Source organism: Nanorana parkeri, unplaced genomic scaffold (genome assembly GCF_000935625.1).
Source record: "Nanorana parkeri isolate BGI_ZX_2015 unplaced genomic scaffold, ASM93562v1 scaffold1947, whole genome shotgun sequence".
Taxonomy (NCBI): domain Eukaryota; kingdom Metazoa; phylum Chordata; class Amphibia; order Anura; family Dicroglossidae; genus Nanorana; species Nanorana parkeri.
Window position 1 is genome coordinate 148,281 of NW_017308215.1, and position 15,802 is coordinate 164,082.

The 15,802-nt window shown below is 44.5% G+C and overlaps 1 protein-coding gene across 1 annotated transcript; it reads right to left on the reverse strand.

Moving 5' to 3' along the window:
• Positions 1–311: 311 nt before the first annotated feature.
• Positions 312–11,373, reverse strand: LOC108800189 (deoxyribodipyrimidine photo-lyase-like). Its single transcript, XM_018572146.1, has 9 exons — positions 10,897–11,373; positions 9,305–9,450; positions 9,039–9,221; positions 6,824–6,982; positions 6,525–6,723; positions 4,538–4,690; positions 2,666–2,787; positions 1,885–2,044; positions 312–594 (listed from the first exon to the last, which is right to left on the reverse strand). The coding sequence occupies exons 1-9, from the start codon at positions 11,318–11,320 to the stop codon at positions 437–439; spliced, it is 1,704 nt and encodes a 567-aa protein (XP_018427648.1). The 5' UTR covers positions 11,321–11,373; the 3' UTR covers positions 312–436.
• Positions 11,374–15,802: the final 4,429 nt, after the last annotated feature.

Consider the following 15,802-nt stretch of genomic DNA (forward strand, 5'->3'; position numbering starts at 1 on the left):
GAAATCACGGATGCGCCGATGTATCGGCAGGAAAATTGCACTTTCAGGATTTAGCCAAAAGTGCAATTTTCGCCCGATATATATAGGTGCATCCCTAACTGCAACTAAATGAAACCACTTCATTATGCGTCTGTGTAAACCTGTCTTAGTTGGCTGCCCAGGAATTCAGATGCATGTGTCACAACACACTGTAAACCTGTTGCAGAGACTTTGCTAAGAGTGAGGCAGCCCGATTTGCACCGTGTTTCCAATTTGCTTGATAAATGTCCAACGTGTGAAAAGAAGAAATTGTGAGGAAAATGTACAGTACTGTATATGAAAGAAGGCAGTGTGCTCCCAAACAAACATTTACCAACAGTACAGCAAATAATCATCAGTTGCCGTTTTCCTGAGTATGATTATATATGATGCATGATATATTACAACATTGAGGGCGTTAGCATTGAGCAAATTTCTTGGGATGATAGCGTCGTTCAAACTGAGCCACATCAAATTTCCTCTTGCATCCTTGATAGTTCATAAATCGGATTTTGCCAAAAATAGCCCTCTCGGCCCAGCCCTGATCATGGATTCCACAAATTGACCACATACAGCCTGTAGAAGAAATGTTATTTATTAACTATGAAATGTGATACAATATACAACTACACCATTACTTTTTAACACCACCATGCTAAAAACAGCCTGGAAATAACCTGCAGGCACTGGGTTCCACATGGGGCACTTTCCAAACTTTGTTATGAACAAAAAAAGGTTGGCTGTGGAGTACTTTCTGGATCCAGAGCTGTTGGCATTGCCTCAACGCTTGTCCTGTGTCTGAAAACTCGCTTAGTGAGTAGGCCGGTCAGGCTGAGCATCAGAAGCTACCACATCTACATAGGTTGCTGGATGCCCTTATTCCCCAGTCCTGCCAGTTTCTACCACAGAATGGGTTAATGTTGTAGCAGAACATTATCTACTGGACAAAGTGTCATACACATGTTTTTAACCACCACACAGCATTGAGGAAGCATCTCTGTACTTATTCTCCTGTTTGCAACAGACCACATGGAACTTGATCTGCTACCATTGCCTGCCTACAGTGACTTCAGTCACCTCTGGCCATCAATTTCTGCCAACTGTCCAGGTTGTGTGCATACCTCTGGCCTTGCCTCTTACTCTGAAACAAAACATTGCCTTAAATGCTGCGCAATAGCAACATGTCAGATTTTAGACATGAAGGGACAGTCCCGCTGTACCAGGTGCCCACAGTTCCCATTCTACTAATAGCTTTGGGTTTCTACCCTTTCTAGTTTCAGAGATAGTTAGCCTCAAATTTCTTAATGAAGACCTTTGTACACGGGGTGTCCCATGTAGCAGCCCTTGTTCATTCTCCCATTACTAGGTAACTTAGACAAACTGTCATCCAAGCCAATAGTCGCAAGGAACTGGGTTCCATCCCTCCCTATCTAGTGCTTTTTGGTCTTTTCAGTATCAAGTGTTTCCCAGATTTGCCTCAACGGATGAGAAAGAAAATTACTCATATCAGGATTTCTGTATTCACTGTAAAATCCTTATTCAGCAGAACCTCCGTCTGTTTTCTTGCCGTCTCTGCCCCATCCATGTGGTTTCTCTCCATTAGTTTCTCTATCTTTTTAATGCATGCCATAACACAACAGAGATACAGACCGCCAAAAAATATTTTCCAACAGTGCGAAAGGGTCAGAATCCTCATATTTTTATTGCTCCTTATTGGAGAGATTTCCCCTCGCTCTCTGTACAGATGATGGGTGTCGGAAAGGCAAAAGGTAAGGGGAAATCTCTTCAATGGTGACACAGACAACATGCAAAAATGTTTCTAATCCTTCCTTTTACAATGAACCATGGAGACTGGCATATTCTTACCTACATATCCATTAGGGTCCCGTCCATCCAGTTCATACCGGTCATTGAGATAAATGGCAAATTTTAGAGCCTCCTCTGGAGAATTAGTCCACTCAAGGATTTTTTTAGCCCAATACATACGGAGGAAGCCATGCATCTTTCCTTCATGAACCATTTGCAGCTGTGTTAAAAAAAAATACATTATTCAACATGCAAGACTTTTCATCCATGTGATGCAGGAACACAACAGCCAGCTGCTAACAAGCAGTTGTTGCTCATCTAAGATCCCAAGTACTGTGATGAGTGTTACATTTACTGCATGTTCCAGAGTAGGAGTACATTGATCCGCCCCAATTTTATCCAAACAGTTTTATGAAAATCAGGTGGTCCAACTTTGCATGCACCTATAGCTCTCTATACAAACACACACAAAGCATGTACCTCCTCCTGAAGGTATCTCCACTTCGGCAGGGCTTGTTTAGTCAAATGATCTTGAGAGCTATACCAGCAGTAGTAAAGCTATCAGTAGGGATACTCCTGCTGGTTTAATCTCCAGAAACAAAAAGTGGTATGCTGGTTTAGAGTTAGGCAATGGCCTATAAAGTCATTTTGAGAAGACTAAGCAGGGGGTGCAGCCCCTTTATGCCAGGGAGTAAGTAAAGCACAATGTACGCAGAGCACTGTAGAGCATAATTAAGGCAAGGAGGCTTATGAAGCTTAGGTAGAGGCTGTTAGCTTAGATCTGTTATTACAGTCTACAGCCCATATAGGGTTCTGAATAACTGAACCTAAAATCCAATACCTGTGCTGCATTCCACAATGGATCATGAGTCTTCCCACTTTCCAGTTTTTCCAGGCTGTATATAGGTGTCCTCTTGTCTTTTTCATGATCTTTCAGGGTCTTCTTTGCCCATTCATAAGCACCTTAGCAGTAATGAATGTGTGTGTTAATATACAGAATAAATATCTTTATCCAGTCCATCACTGGAAGTTTTCAAAGGGTGTTATTAATATTTTACCAATATGCTATGTTGCAGGTTTAAGAACATTTTTGTACAGCTTGATCTATGACTGTCCAACAGATTGTAGTAGCAAATATGTAATATTACAAAACACTTCTGAAAAGCGAAAGAAGACTAAACCAACTCCCAACATATACTGTTTATACTGAACATTCACTTGATTGTTGCATTTCTGGTGCCTGTCTTCATGGACCCATTGAATGGAAAACACCCCACTGAAACATGTTACGCAAAGTAACACAAAAAAAAGCAGTTAACTGGTATATATGGCAGGAAGTGATTTGAGGGAAAGTCTGGGCTCCAATCTTAAGTATAATGTTTTAACTGAGCTCAGAGCACCAGTGGAAGAGGAGTAAAGTCCACATCAGGCCTCCCTGAAATATGTCCCCACATTAGCATTACCAGTAATGGTTCTTACTGTCCCTCATGTGAACCCACAAATAGAGTAAATAGCAGAATGCCAAGTCCTGCCTGATGAATTCAAAAGCACAAAGGTTACCAATGATAGCAAAAATAAACCTGCCATGGCAAGCAGTGTGGGGGTCGCTCAGTGAATCCTAATTATGCATCCCTTAGTTCTACAGTGGACCAAGTCGCTGACATGCTTTCCCTTTATGATTCTGGAAGATAGTGTAGGCTGAAGGTGGGTCAGGGTCCAGAAACACCTTTCCTCATTTAGGCAAAAGAACTTGTTAAAAGCTGTTGGATACACAGTCAGGACTAAGCCCTCCTCTCCTGCTCTAGAATGAAGGGGGCTTAGGAACCCAACAGGGGCAGTGGTGAGAGAAGCTCACATCAGTAGGGAAGATTAGGGTCCTTCCTGCTATCACTATGGGTATCAGCAAAGCTAATCAGTATCCAGTGAGGTCAGTACTCAAGTGTAGCCGTAACAGATGCTTCTAACAAAGCACTCAATACTGGAGAAAAGGTAGACAGTGGTTTAATTGAGATCTTTTCAGGTTACTCTACCTTAGTTCAGGGGTGGGCAACTCCAGCTGTGCTTTAACTACATATCCAAACATGCCTCTGCCTCTAGGAGTCATGCCTGTAACTGTCATTCTTGTGATGCTTCATGGGACTTGTAGCTCCACAACAGCTGGTGGGCCAGTAGTGCCCACCCCTGCCTTAGTCCATGACTCCTAGTGGTGGTATATACCCCAGCATCTTCTGTGCTTTTAGGGAAGCTTACATGTAGGGATGCACAGATACTTGGCATTTTCATGAGAACTACCAGGGTTGCAGCTGGGACCTGGCTCTGGCACTCCGCAACTGTCCTGAAATCATTAGTCTGTATTGTTTTAGAAAAACTGTCACATGACAAACAAAAATGTATCAGTACTCGTACTTGTAAGTACTCGGCAAGTACCAGTACTCGCAAAACTGGTATCTGTGCATCCCTTTATTTATAAAAACAAAATCATACAATAAAACAAAGATGTACAAATCCCGGGGGCTCCGTGTGCTCCTTACAAATGACAGCGGCCTCCTAATTTTTGAATTTTTCTCTAGTCTAGTCTTGGAGCTCAAAAGTGTCAGTACTTGTACCGAGTACTGTACTTGGTATCTGTGCAACTCTACTTACATGTCAACAATAGCAACATGAACGGTCAGAAAACGTATGTATTTACCATACTCTGTATAACAATATTTACCTTCCACTTTGTCATAGTTCTTGTTATAGTAACAGAAATTATCTGCTAGCTCTCTCCTCACTACAGCTTCCTCCACAAAACTGTCTACAGATTCTTTGCACTTGCTGCGATACTTCTGTACCTCCAGGATTGCTCGCTGCACAGACAGCTGGCCTGAGAAAGAACAGGAAAGTTGTTACTGGTACTTAATATACATAAAAGTGTAATATTTAAGAACTACGAAAATCTGTGCCAACAGAAATATGGGGACCTCTCCTTCTGAAAATGTGAAGGTGAATCTGATGGCTTACATCATTTCTAAATCCCTGAAAAGTTAAACATATCAGCAGTTCTGACTGAGCAGAACTCTGAATGAGATTATTATTAACCCTTGCAGTGGGGCTACCCCGGCACTGCAAGGGTTAAGTGCTCATTTTGATCTAGGGAGGAAAAAATACAAAAAAAAGTTATACTCTCAAAATCCTCCGAGCCCGTTTGCTCGTAGACCGGCCCTTGAGATTCTCTCCTCCACTGCAGCGGTTTAAAAGGAGAACTATGAGGTGAGTGATTTTCACTCACCTCATAGTTCTAGCCGACCTGTGACAATGAGACTGTCACAGGTCGGCTCAGTAGATCGGGAGGTGAGCGAACACATATCGCCGTTCGCTCACCTCTCGATCCTGTCACGGAAGAGAGCCGAGACAGGATTCCTCGCTTCCCGCTCCTCCAGCGCTGACTGGCGGAACGGACGGGGAAGGGTACAGCTGGCTCTGCTTTTAGATAGGCAGAGCCAGCTGTCACTCACGCAGCTGGGCGGATCCAGATACAATTGTCGGGATCCGTTTCAGCTGCAGCGTCTCAGTATACCGCGAGGTGTAGCTCGCGGTATACTGAGCTTAGGGTGACGGGAGGACGCTAGTTTGTGTCCTCCCGTTACCCTTAGAACTATGGGGAAAAGCCCTAACCCTATAGTTCTCCTTTAAGGTCCCGTAATTCATCACGTTCTATGCACAGTGTACAGAACACGAGGGCGCTGAGATAAATTCCAACTGCTGCAGTGTAGGAGACAGGCTGGAGGCTCCAAGGATCGGGTGAATTTAGCTTTGGTATTTTCCTCCCTAGACCAAAATGAGCAGTTAACCCTTGCAGTGCGGGGGTTGCCCCACTGCAAAGGTTAATTATAATAATTTTCTCCAGAGTTCTGCTTTAAAGTCAGAAGATTATCATGACTGCCAAGCAACTAATAGTTTTAGATGGAGGTCAACAATGGCAGCTTAGATATTTTGCTCAGCACAGTCTAACTCAGGGGTGGCAAACACAAGGCCCGCCGGACCTTGTAATGTGGCCCGCACAGCGCAGGGGTGTGGAATTCGTATCGCCCGACGCCCGGGACTTGTAGTTCCGGGCGCCGGGCAAGTGGTTTTTGCACTGTTTTAGCCCTGCTACGGACAAGTAGCAGGGCTGGCTTTCTTTGAGCGCCGAGAGCGGCGCTACGAGCGGGGGGAGGGGCGTGTTGCGCCGAGAGCGGGGACGGAGCGCTAAATGAGATGGGGACGGAGCAGAGGGCGTGACGGAGCGAGGGGCGTGGTGCTGTGACGAAGCGTTGAACTGTTGGGTACCTGTATTAAACACTGGAGATATCATTTCTTGCCTTTCCATAATTTTGTGGGTGCCCTTCTCTTTTTAAGGTTTGCCTGTACTAAAGCTGTTCTCTTTTCAGCCAGCCACCTACATCCAAATACAGGGATACAATGTGTAGGGGTTGGTAGGATGGCTGCAGCAGCACTTCTAGAATTGTTTTTTCTTAGCATGGTATGAGAGAGTACCTATACCCAGTAATGCAACCGGAAACTACACTGACAGTGCTTCTTAGAACTCAGAAACGTTATACAATTATAAAAAGTACTGGTGGGATGCAGTACTTGCTGGTGTGCTTCTAGTAATTACAATGTTAGATGGGCTCATGTTAAGGCAAAAAAACTTGATTTTCTTTTCCTGGATGACTTACCAAAGTGAAACCAAGGCGACAGATTGCTAAGAGCCTGCTGATTCGGGTTGTTCCGGTCCGAGTTAAAAGACTTTAGGCGTTGTGTTATAAATGATTGGAGCATTTCCACTCCTGCCTTTGACCCAGGTTTTGCCCATTCTACTTCCTTTACTGTGCGATCCACTTCTAGACTGGCATAGCAGGCTTCCCAATCTATAGGCTGACCAGTGAAAACCACAATCAGTGCACATCATGTATATTTCTGTGACAGTGGACAAAGTGCTATTGCACGATTAAAAAGGAATGAAACAAGCATTAACCTCTGCTTTAAACATGGCATCATATGGATGCTTTATGACTGGAGGGAACTCAGTGAGGAACTGAGAGAGCTGATCGTGGATTTTTCTGCGGATGGTTCGAGCTCCATACTCCTGTTTGACAGAGGCAACCCAGCAGGGCACAATATTATGGGCATCTACCTGTGAATAAAACAAAATGAACGATTGGTCTGTGCTGAAAAATCCATTTACTTCGAGGATTTAGCTGAACATGTAAGGTGGGCATTTGAGAAGAGGAAAAGTGACACCTTCTCATTCTGCAAATGGTGGTGTCACACTGCTGCCTCCATAACCTCTGGGCATGGTAAAACACATTTCAGTCTTCATCTACCATGGGACACATGTGCAGGCAGAGTGATATGTACACAGAGTGCAGAAGTTCTTAGGCATATTGTTTGCGGGCAGTGGCATGGACACAGCGTGAGAAGGCAAGTCAACTATAGCAAAGACATGTGTAAGATTTGACGACTGCAGAGGGGTCGTGTGTGTGTGTCTATCTATATATCTATAGATAGAGATATAGATCTATCTATCTATATCGATATATCGATCTATATATCGATATATTATATATCTATAGAGAGAGATCTATATCTATCTATCTATATATAGATAGATAGATAGATATATAGATCTATATATAGGGGGTGTTTCTTTGTGTATGAGTGAAGGTAAAAGGATGCATGTGTGTGTCACTGTGTGGGGATGTGGTGTGCGTTACACAACATGTAACATTCATCAGTTACACTCATATAGGTAATCCTCAAAAATGTGGGATATAAAAAGTCTTCACAACCCTGTAAAAATGTCGGGTTTTTGAGATGTAATAATAATAATAATAAAAAAAAATATATCAGTCCAAGATAAATCACTTCAGAATTGTTTTCCACCTTAAGGGCTTGTTCACACCATTGCATTGCATTAATCACCTAGTTCTGTGCAATTAAAGCCTGTGACACACTGCACGCAAAGCCGCGAGCAGCAAAGCGATGCTGCAAGGCAGACATTTGCATGCAGTGTGTGAGAATTTGAGTAGCTGAGCACAGCAAGATGAAAGACTTCATCTTCAGCCAATCGACTCACGTGCAAGAACTCAATGGAGTTTGCATCCCGACGTGCGGGTTTGTACGGACAAGCCGATTGGCCAAAGATGAAATGTTTCATTTCGGTGTGTTCAGCTATGCGAGCGTTAGCCAGCTGACATGCGCAAGAGGAAAACTGTAAGAATGTAAGAAGATTCCATTGCAAAAGAGACATACAGGGTCTCTTCGGCAAGAAAAGTTTTCTGCAAGCAATTTTGATTTCCCGCTAAACTTCCACTTTAAGTGAAACTATTGATTTGCCCTTTCACAGGTTCATGTTAAATAAAATACAATTCACCTAAAACTATTATAGATTTATAAGCCAGCTAAGCCAAGCACTGTGAATGATGAGAAACAGCAGAAGGGTTTTCTCAAAGGACCTATATAAAAACTGGAGCCACTGGCCCAATGCAATTTTAATCTCTTTATGTGTAGAACAGCCAGACTGTTTGCTGTGATGATCCAGGAGGGTTTCATGCCCTGGCAGCTTTTGCAATATAAAACAGGACAAAATAAACAAACTGGAGAGTGCCATTGCTTTGGAATGTAAGCATTGATTTTAATGTGGCACAGAGCAAGCACTTTGCTGAGCCGAATGGTGCATTATAGCCATTGCCTTAAAGCAGAACTCCATGGAAAATTATTGTCAACACATTTAGTGTGGCTACCCCTGCACTGCAAGGGTTAACTGCTCATTTTTATCTAGGGAGGCAAATAAAGTTATACCCACCTGATCCTCGGGGCCAGCCAGCTGTGGCATTGCTCCCTCCAGCCTGTCTCCTTCACTGCAGCAATGGTATGTCCCTTGGTGTTACACTGTGTATAGAATGTGTTGGATTACGGGACCTTAGACCGCTGGAACGGAGGGGGGGGGGGGGGAAAGGCTCCAGAGACCGGTCTAAAGGCAAGCTGGCTCCAAGGATTGGGTGAGTATAACTTTGTTATTTTCCTCCCTAGACCAAAACAAGCACTTAACCCTTGCAGTGTGATAGTAGCCCCGCTCCAGAGGTAACTAATACTTTTCCCCAAAGTTCTTCTTTAAAATCGGCATCCATTTATAAGAGACTTTTGGCCCAGATCATACAAACCTAGAGGTAGAGCTATGAACTTTATACCTGAACTAGTGGTACATCCTTAGGTAAGCGTTCAGAGACCTCCTGGACCCACTGCATAGGCACACGAAGAGGAGCAAAGTCCGTCACCACTCCACCAACGCTGTTCTCCTTCACAAAGTCTGGGAGAACATCCTTAGCATATCCAATGAGCAAATGGAAAGGGATGTTTAACTCCTTACAGTCCTGGATTAGAGAAAGGGTGAGATTACTGGAAAGGCCATGTTACTTATACCGAAGCATTTAGTGTTTTGTTTATTTTACAGTACCTCAGCAACTTCTTTCAGGCCCTTCAGCATAAAACCATAATGACGGATTGTGGCGTTCAAAAACTTCGGTACCAAGCAGAAGACAACATGCAGTGGTAATTTCTGCTTCGCAGCCAGGCGCTGAGCGTACAGAAAAGCCCAGTTGTCTGAAAGAGATACATTTATTTACCCGTAATGAATGCATCAGAGTAAACACCTACATACGTCAGATATAAATGGCAAAGTATTGAACTCCAAGCAGCAACATCCATTTTATATTGCTATGTATATGCAACATTTAGAATAGAATATAAAATGTAAGCGACTATAGCTTGAATCATGAAAGAACTTCTTTCTTTTAAAAGGATCCTCACGGTGGATGCTAGCCTGTTGAGCTGGCGAGGAGTCCTGCAGGGAACTTGGTCTTGTCTCACGATCAACATTCCAGGAGCTTTTGGGCAAATAGCAGTGTATGCAAGGCAAAGCGAGTGTCTCTGCAAAGGTTTTTTTTTTTTAAAGCCCTTGCTTTCCCGCAGTCAGCGAGAATAGCAGGCACTTCTGGGTATGGGGAAGCATGTGACCTGTTCCCCTAGCAGCCCAAGCACAGTCACAAAACCTGAATAATGACATCACTGCCCCTCCATGTCACTGTTCCAGCCGATTTTAGCGCTGGCTGTAGAGAACCAAGGAGCTCTGAGGTAGTGCAGGTAAAGAAAGTATAGTGGAGTTGGGAGATGCCCTTTGCCCTGCATGGACAAGGTGATGGTGTGTGTAAATATAGATGAATATCATTTGTGGATCTAGGTTATAAAAAAATAAATAAAAATTAGGAATTGAATCAGGATTTAGTAATCCTCCTCCAAACTATTAACAGAAATGTATCTTATTTGTGTATCAGTCAGCTGTAGATCCTCAAATCATCTCTGAATTGGTGCTGACACTGTCCTTCCTTCTGGGGGGTGGCTACTTTTCTTCCCCATGGTCCCTGTGTGTGTTGTAAAATAGTCACTGCTCTAAGCTCACTCCCGTGATAAACTACAATCTCACAATCAGTTTACTAATTTGTATTGAGAATGTAGTCCATCAAAGGAGAGAGTTTAGAGCATTTGCCACTTTACAAGTACACACAGGGACCATGGGGAACAAAAGAAGCCACCCTCCAGAAGGAAGGACACATTCGGAGATGATTTGAGGATCTTCAGTTGAGTGCAGTTAAGCCACAGATTTGCTAATATTTGGGATATTTGAATTTATTTTTGAGATTTAACTCCTGAGTTTAGCATCACTTCAAGCTAGCTATGCAATATAATTTTCCTGTGCTATGTTAGATTTATCAAACTTATTGTGAATCTGTGAATAGCAGGCCGATTTGCTTATCTATACCAGTAGATGGAGAACACAATGAGGGGAATTTTTATCAAGACTGGAGCAGACAAAATCTGGAGCAGTTGCCCAGGGCAACCAATCAGCTTCTCTGTTCAGTTAAGGTTTGCACAGCTGCTCCAGATTTTGTCTGCTCCAGTTTTGATAGATTCCCCTTATTGTTCATTGCATAAAGAACCATTACATATATACTACAACAACAACACATACACAAAGCAGAAATGAAGTACCTTCAACTCTCTGATCTCTTGACATCCAATAGATTATGCCTTGTGCATCATCTTTCAGGTTTTCTTCAGCAGACACCAAGCGCACCCTCTTCTTGTTAAATTTAAAGTCAGAAACAGAGGCTGCGGTAGCCAGACGAGACTTCTTCACGGAATCGAAGAAATCTCCACCTTCAGCATCATCCCTTTTCTCTGGCTTCTTTTTCTTCTTGGCATCAACATCTGAGCTTTCACTACTGCTTGCCCCAGATATAGCTTTAGATTTGCCCGTAGCAGAGCCCTCGGCTTTCCTTTTCGCTGGAATTTTGGCTGTACCAGATGACTTAGGTTTGGGCGCTAGCATCTTACCATTTTTCTGGCTGCCATCAGACTTTTCACTGCCAGACTCTTCTTTCTTGCTCTTTGATGGCTTCACTTTCGGAGGCATAATTCTGCCTGTTATCAAGGGACGAACCAGATTCAAGAACCTTAGGGTCAGCTTGGCAGTCAAGAGTAATCTAAGAGCAAAGGAATTAGAGATCATCTAAACAGAGTGGAACTAAAGAGTAGAATAAGAGGTTTCATCTGTAGCAATCATTTTCTAAGCTGAAGCCGTATTGGTTGCCAGTGGCATCATTAAAGGGCCCACACTGCAAGACCAGTTCCTGGACTCCGCCTTCAACTATTAAGTAACAGCAAACGTTGGTGCTTCTGCCAAATTGATGCACCTGTTCGCAACGAGTACATGAATCTGGGGCAAGTACTGACATTTGTCAGGTGGATGCACGATGGAATTCTAAAGAGTTTTGCAGACGCTCTATGAATTCCAGTGCATGTTCCACCCATACTACATGGTGCTATCCCACTGCTTCCCTTTACACTCACACTACCTGAATCGTGGGGTACTTATCCCTGCAGCAGCATTTTTTTATTTTTATTTGGCACAGCTCTGCATGACTCAGCCCACTCAGCCAGGTCATTCATTCACGGAGTCTGTAAGAAGAAAAAATACTGCCAGCCACATTAGCAGAGGGACTTGTAGATCTCAATAGAACACAAGCATGGTGACATCACCACACATACAGTCTATTACTTCCTTCAGCTCCATAACCAAACGTCAACACTTCTATACTGATCTGTGGCTGGGGTAATAGTCTACAGGAGCCTGTGCATTACACCCATGATCTACGGATCATGGCTGCAATGCTTTGCAGGCTCCAATGCAATAAAAAATGAGAAATGCATGTTATTTTCTTTTTGCAGTATGGGTACATTCATTCCTTTTTAGCAATATGTAGAACATGCCTTTTATTATGAGCATTTTCAGAAGAAATGAGCAGTAATAGCAGCATATATATTACTCTAGTAACAAGTTACCGCTACTCAATTCCAGTATGGGGTTAAAACGCCTAGGTGATAAATCAACCAGAAAGACGATCAGGAGCAGATCACCCCAAGGGTCCTGCACCATGATGGTCCTGTCATTGTCACCCTGGTTATAACACAATGGGGGGGAATAGATTAAATTTGGAGCAGTTGCCCATGACAACCAATCAGTTTCTCTTTTCAGATTGTTCAGTGAAACTTTGTAAAGCCAAGCTAGAAGATAATTGGTTGCCATAGGCAATTACTACAGTTTTGATGATTTCCCCTCATTGCTTGTCATTGATCTGAAATAAGCATGCAGAATGGGAATTCAGATTTTACTGGCTGCATGCTTGTTTCAGGCCAGCAACAGCCAATTACCAGACAAGCATTCAGTCACAGCCCTGTGAAACATCAAAACCCTGACATTCATTGAAATAATGGAACATGCATTTGGCTATAATGTTCTCACCTAAAAAGATGCCAGTCTAATCAATGTCTCCTTTCACAGATGTACAAGCACTGTGCTTGTAGAAGGCTTGATGTTGCAGTCCTGTCACTCAGTGACCCATCACTCAGGCCCTTTCCCTGTGTATACTACCTGCCGCGCGTGCCTCCTCCTTGTATAACATTCACACGAACGCGCTACTCCAGCGGCTGCTTACATAATAGTGCATAGAGGGCTTTCAGGATGACGTCATCCGCCCCCGACAGTCACACTCACATTTCCGGTGTTTTAAGCGCCACCTGCTGGTCATTTCTGAGATGGACGATGCTACTGTAAAACCTGCTTCTAATCTACCAGGAAACAAGGGCACAAGAAATACCTAGGTGGTGTAGTTATCTCTTTGTGTCACATTTGTGTGGAGAGCTACGTTTCTCAGGACTATAAAAATGCAGCTGTTCACATGGCCACACAGAAAACAATTGTTTACTATGTGCCTTGTTAACGCAGGTGTGATTTGTGGTGCACTGTACGGCAATACAGGTCACCGTAGCACAGTAAACCACGCAGGTATGCAGAGACCTAAATGCAATGTACAGTTTGTAAGCACCAAATAAAGTAGACAGCACCTCGGGTTATAACAATGCAAGGTATTGCAGCTCACAGGTATCACTCAGTGATCACTAGCCGTACGGTAAAATGTTGAGATTTACCATGCGACTAGTGTGAAAGGCCCTAAAAGAAACAAACGTGATGTTGTTCCAAAGTTAGAAGTTTGATTAAAAAAGCCACCCGCTATGCATACGTCCCGGTGGTGTGTCCAATTCCGTTTCGCGTCGAGCAACACCGGTCCCAAATTTCTGAAATGGGAAAGAGGGACACACTATAGTACAAAGTATGTACGCAGAGATTTCAACTTGGGAAATCAGTTTATAGGGTGATAAAGAAGAGATACATGCTGCTGAAAAATCTGGACGTGGCTAAGTGGTATAATGGCTTGACTCACAGTAAAATAGATGTTGAGAAAATATTGGAAGTTGTGCAATGAGATCATGAGGTGCCCAGTGAACACAATGTGGACACATCATTTGTCAGAAGATTTCCATCACTTCACATGTCTATAATATAAATTTGGACTATCCTTATATTAAATGGATTAATGTCACGTAGTGTGCTAAAGTTCTGTTTGTGGACACTTTTGTATAAAAGCATCATTAAACCCTGAAGTGAAAAAAGCATAAAGTGCTGTAGACCATTGCACTTACCTTGCTTACTGTGTGCTTTTTCACCCAAGCTTGTGATTTCTCTGCACTTCTATTAAAGTGCCTTTCTTCCCACGTTCCTTTTTTCTGGTGGCTCCATTCCCTACCAGGGTCCCATGTAGCCACCCTTTGTGTGCACGCTCCTGGCATGCATACATTAACACAGCTTTCCCAAAAGCCTCCCCTGCTCTCAACAAATCTCTCCTCGGTATGCATTCGCCACTCTCCTACTCCCTCTCTTAAGTGCACATCATGTGCCACCCTCCTGCTCCCTCTCCTCAGTGTGCATGCACCACCCTCCTGCTCTCTCTCCTGTCTCCTCAGTATACATGGACCACCCTCCAACTCCCCCTTCTCTCTCCTCAATATCCACAGGCCACCCTCCAGCTCCCTCTCCTCCTTCCTTAGCACAAACATGCCACCTACAGCCAGGGCCGGCCTTAGGCCTTTAGGCGCCCTGTGCAAGAAAGCTTTACAGCGCCCCTCAGTGACCACACCCCTCAGTGGCCACACCCTTTAGTGGCCACACCCCCAGTAACCACACCCATTTATCACCCATATTTTTGGTAAAATATAAAAAGACGGGGTCACGTCGGGTAAATAGACACCAAACATGTATCGAGCACTCGGCGGCAGTTCTGTGTGATGAGGGGGCGGGGATTACACCGCTCCCTCTCATTGGCTGCTGTCCGGCTGGATGATGCTTCACGCTGCGCCCGGAACAAGATGAGGGGAGCCGTGTGAAGCATGTAGGGCCCAGGACGGGAGGAAGAGGTCCCAGGACTGGTAATCAGCGGTCACCAGTGGCCCCTTCCTCCTGTCCTGGGCCCCCTCCAAGTGGCCGAACTCCAGGGCCCGGTCGCGGCTGCGACCTCTGCGACACTGGTAGTTCCGCCACTGACTGGAGTGATCAGACAATCGCTCCAGTGTTTGTCCTTCTCACACGGAGACCTACAGCTCCCTCTCCTCAGTATGCATGTGCCACCCTCCCGCTCCCTCTCCTCTCTCCTCAGTGTGCATGCACCACCCTCCAGCTTCCTGTCCTCAGTACACACGTGCCACCATCCAGCTCCCTCTCCTCAATGTGTACGGGCCACCCTCCATCTCCCTCTCCTCAGTACACACGTGCCACCCTCCAGCTCCCTCTCCTCTCTCCTCAGTGTGCACGCGCCACCCTCCAGCTCCCTTTCCTCTCTCCTCAGTATGCACGGGCCACCCTTCAGCTCACTCTCCTCTCTCTTTAGTGTGCACGCGCCACCCTCCAGCTCCCTCTTCTTAGGACACACATGCCACCTTCCAGCTACCTCTCCTCTCTCCTCAGCACGCATGTGCCACCCTCCAGCTCACTTTCCTCTCTCTTTAGTGTGCATGTGCCACTCCTCCAACTCCCACTCTGCTCTCCTCAGTACGCTTGTGCCACCCTCCCGCTCCCTCCCCTCAGTGTGCATGCACCACCCTCCAGCTCCCTCTCCTTAGTACACACGTCCTCTCTCCTCAGTGTGCATGTGCCACCCTCCAGCTACCTCTCCCCAGTACACACGTTCCCCCCTCCAGCTTACTCTCCTCTCTCCTCAGTGAGCACGTACCAGCCTCCAGCTCCCTCTCCTCGTGTGTCGCCAATGTGCTTGCTTCCCCACCCGGAAGGTAAAGGAAGTGGCACGGAGCGATCTGGAGTCAGTGCAATGAAGCGATAAGCAAAGTAAATGATGGGCACACACTATTATTAAACAATGCACTGTATAATGTTCTGCTGATGGATATTACTCAATATATACTATTTTAAAGGTTATCTATGATCAAAAACTAAAAATAAATATGTATTTCTATAATGAGTTTTCATAAGTTCTATCCCACCCAT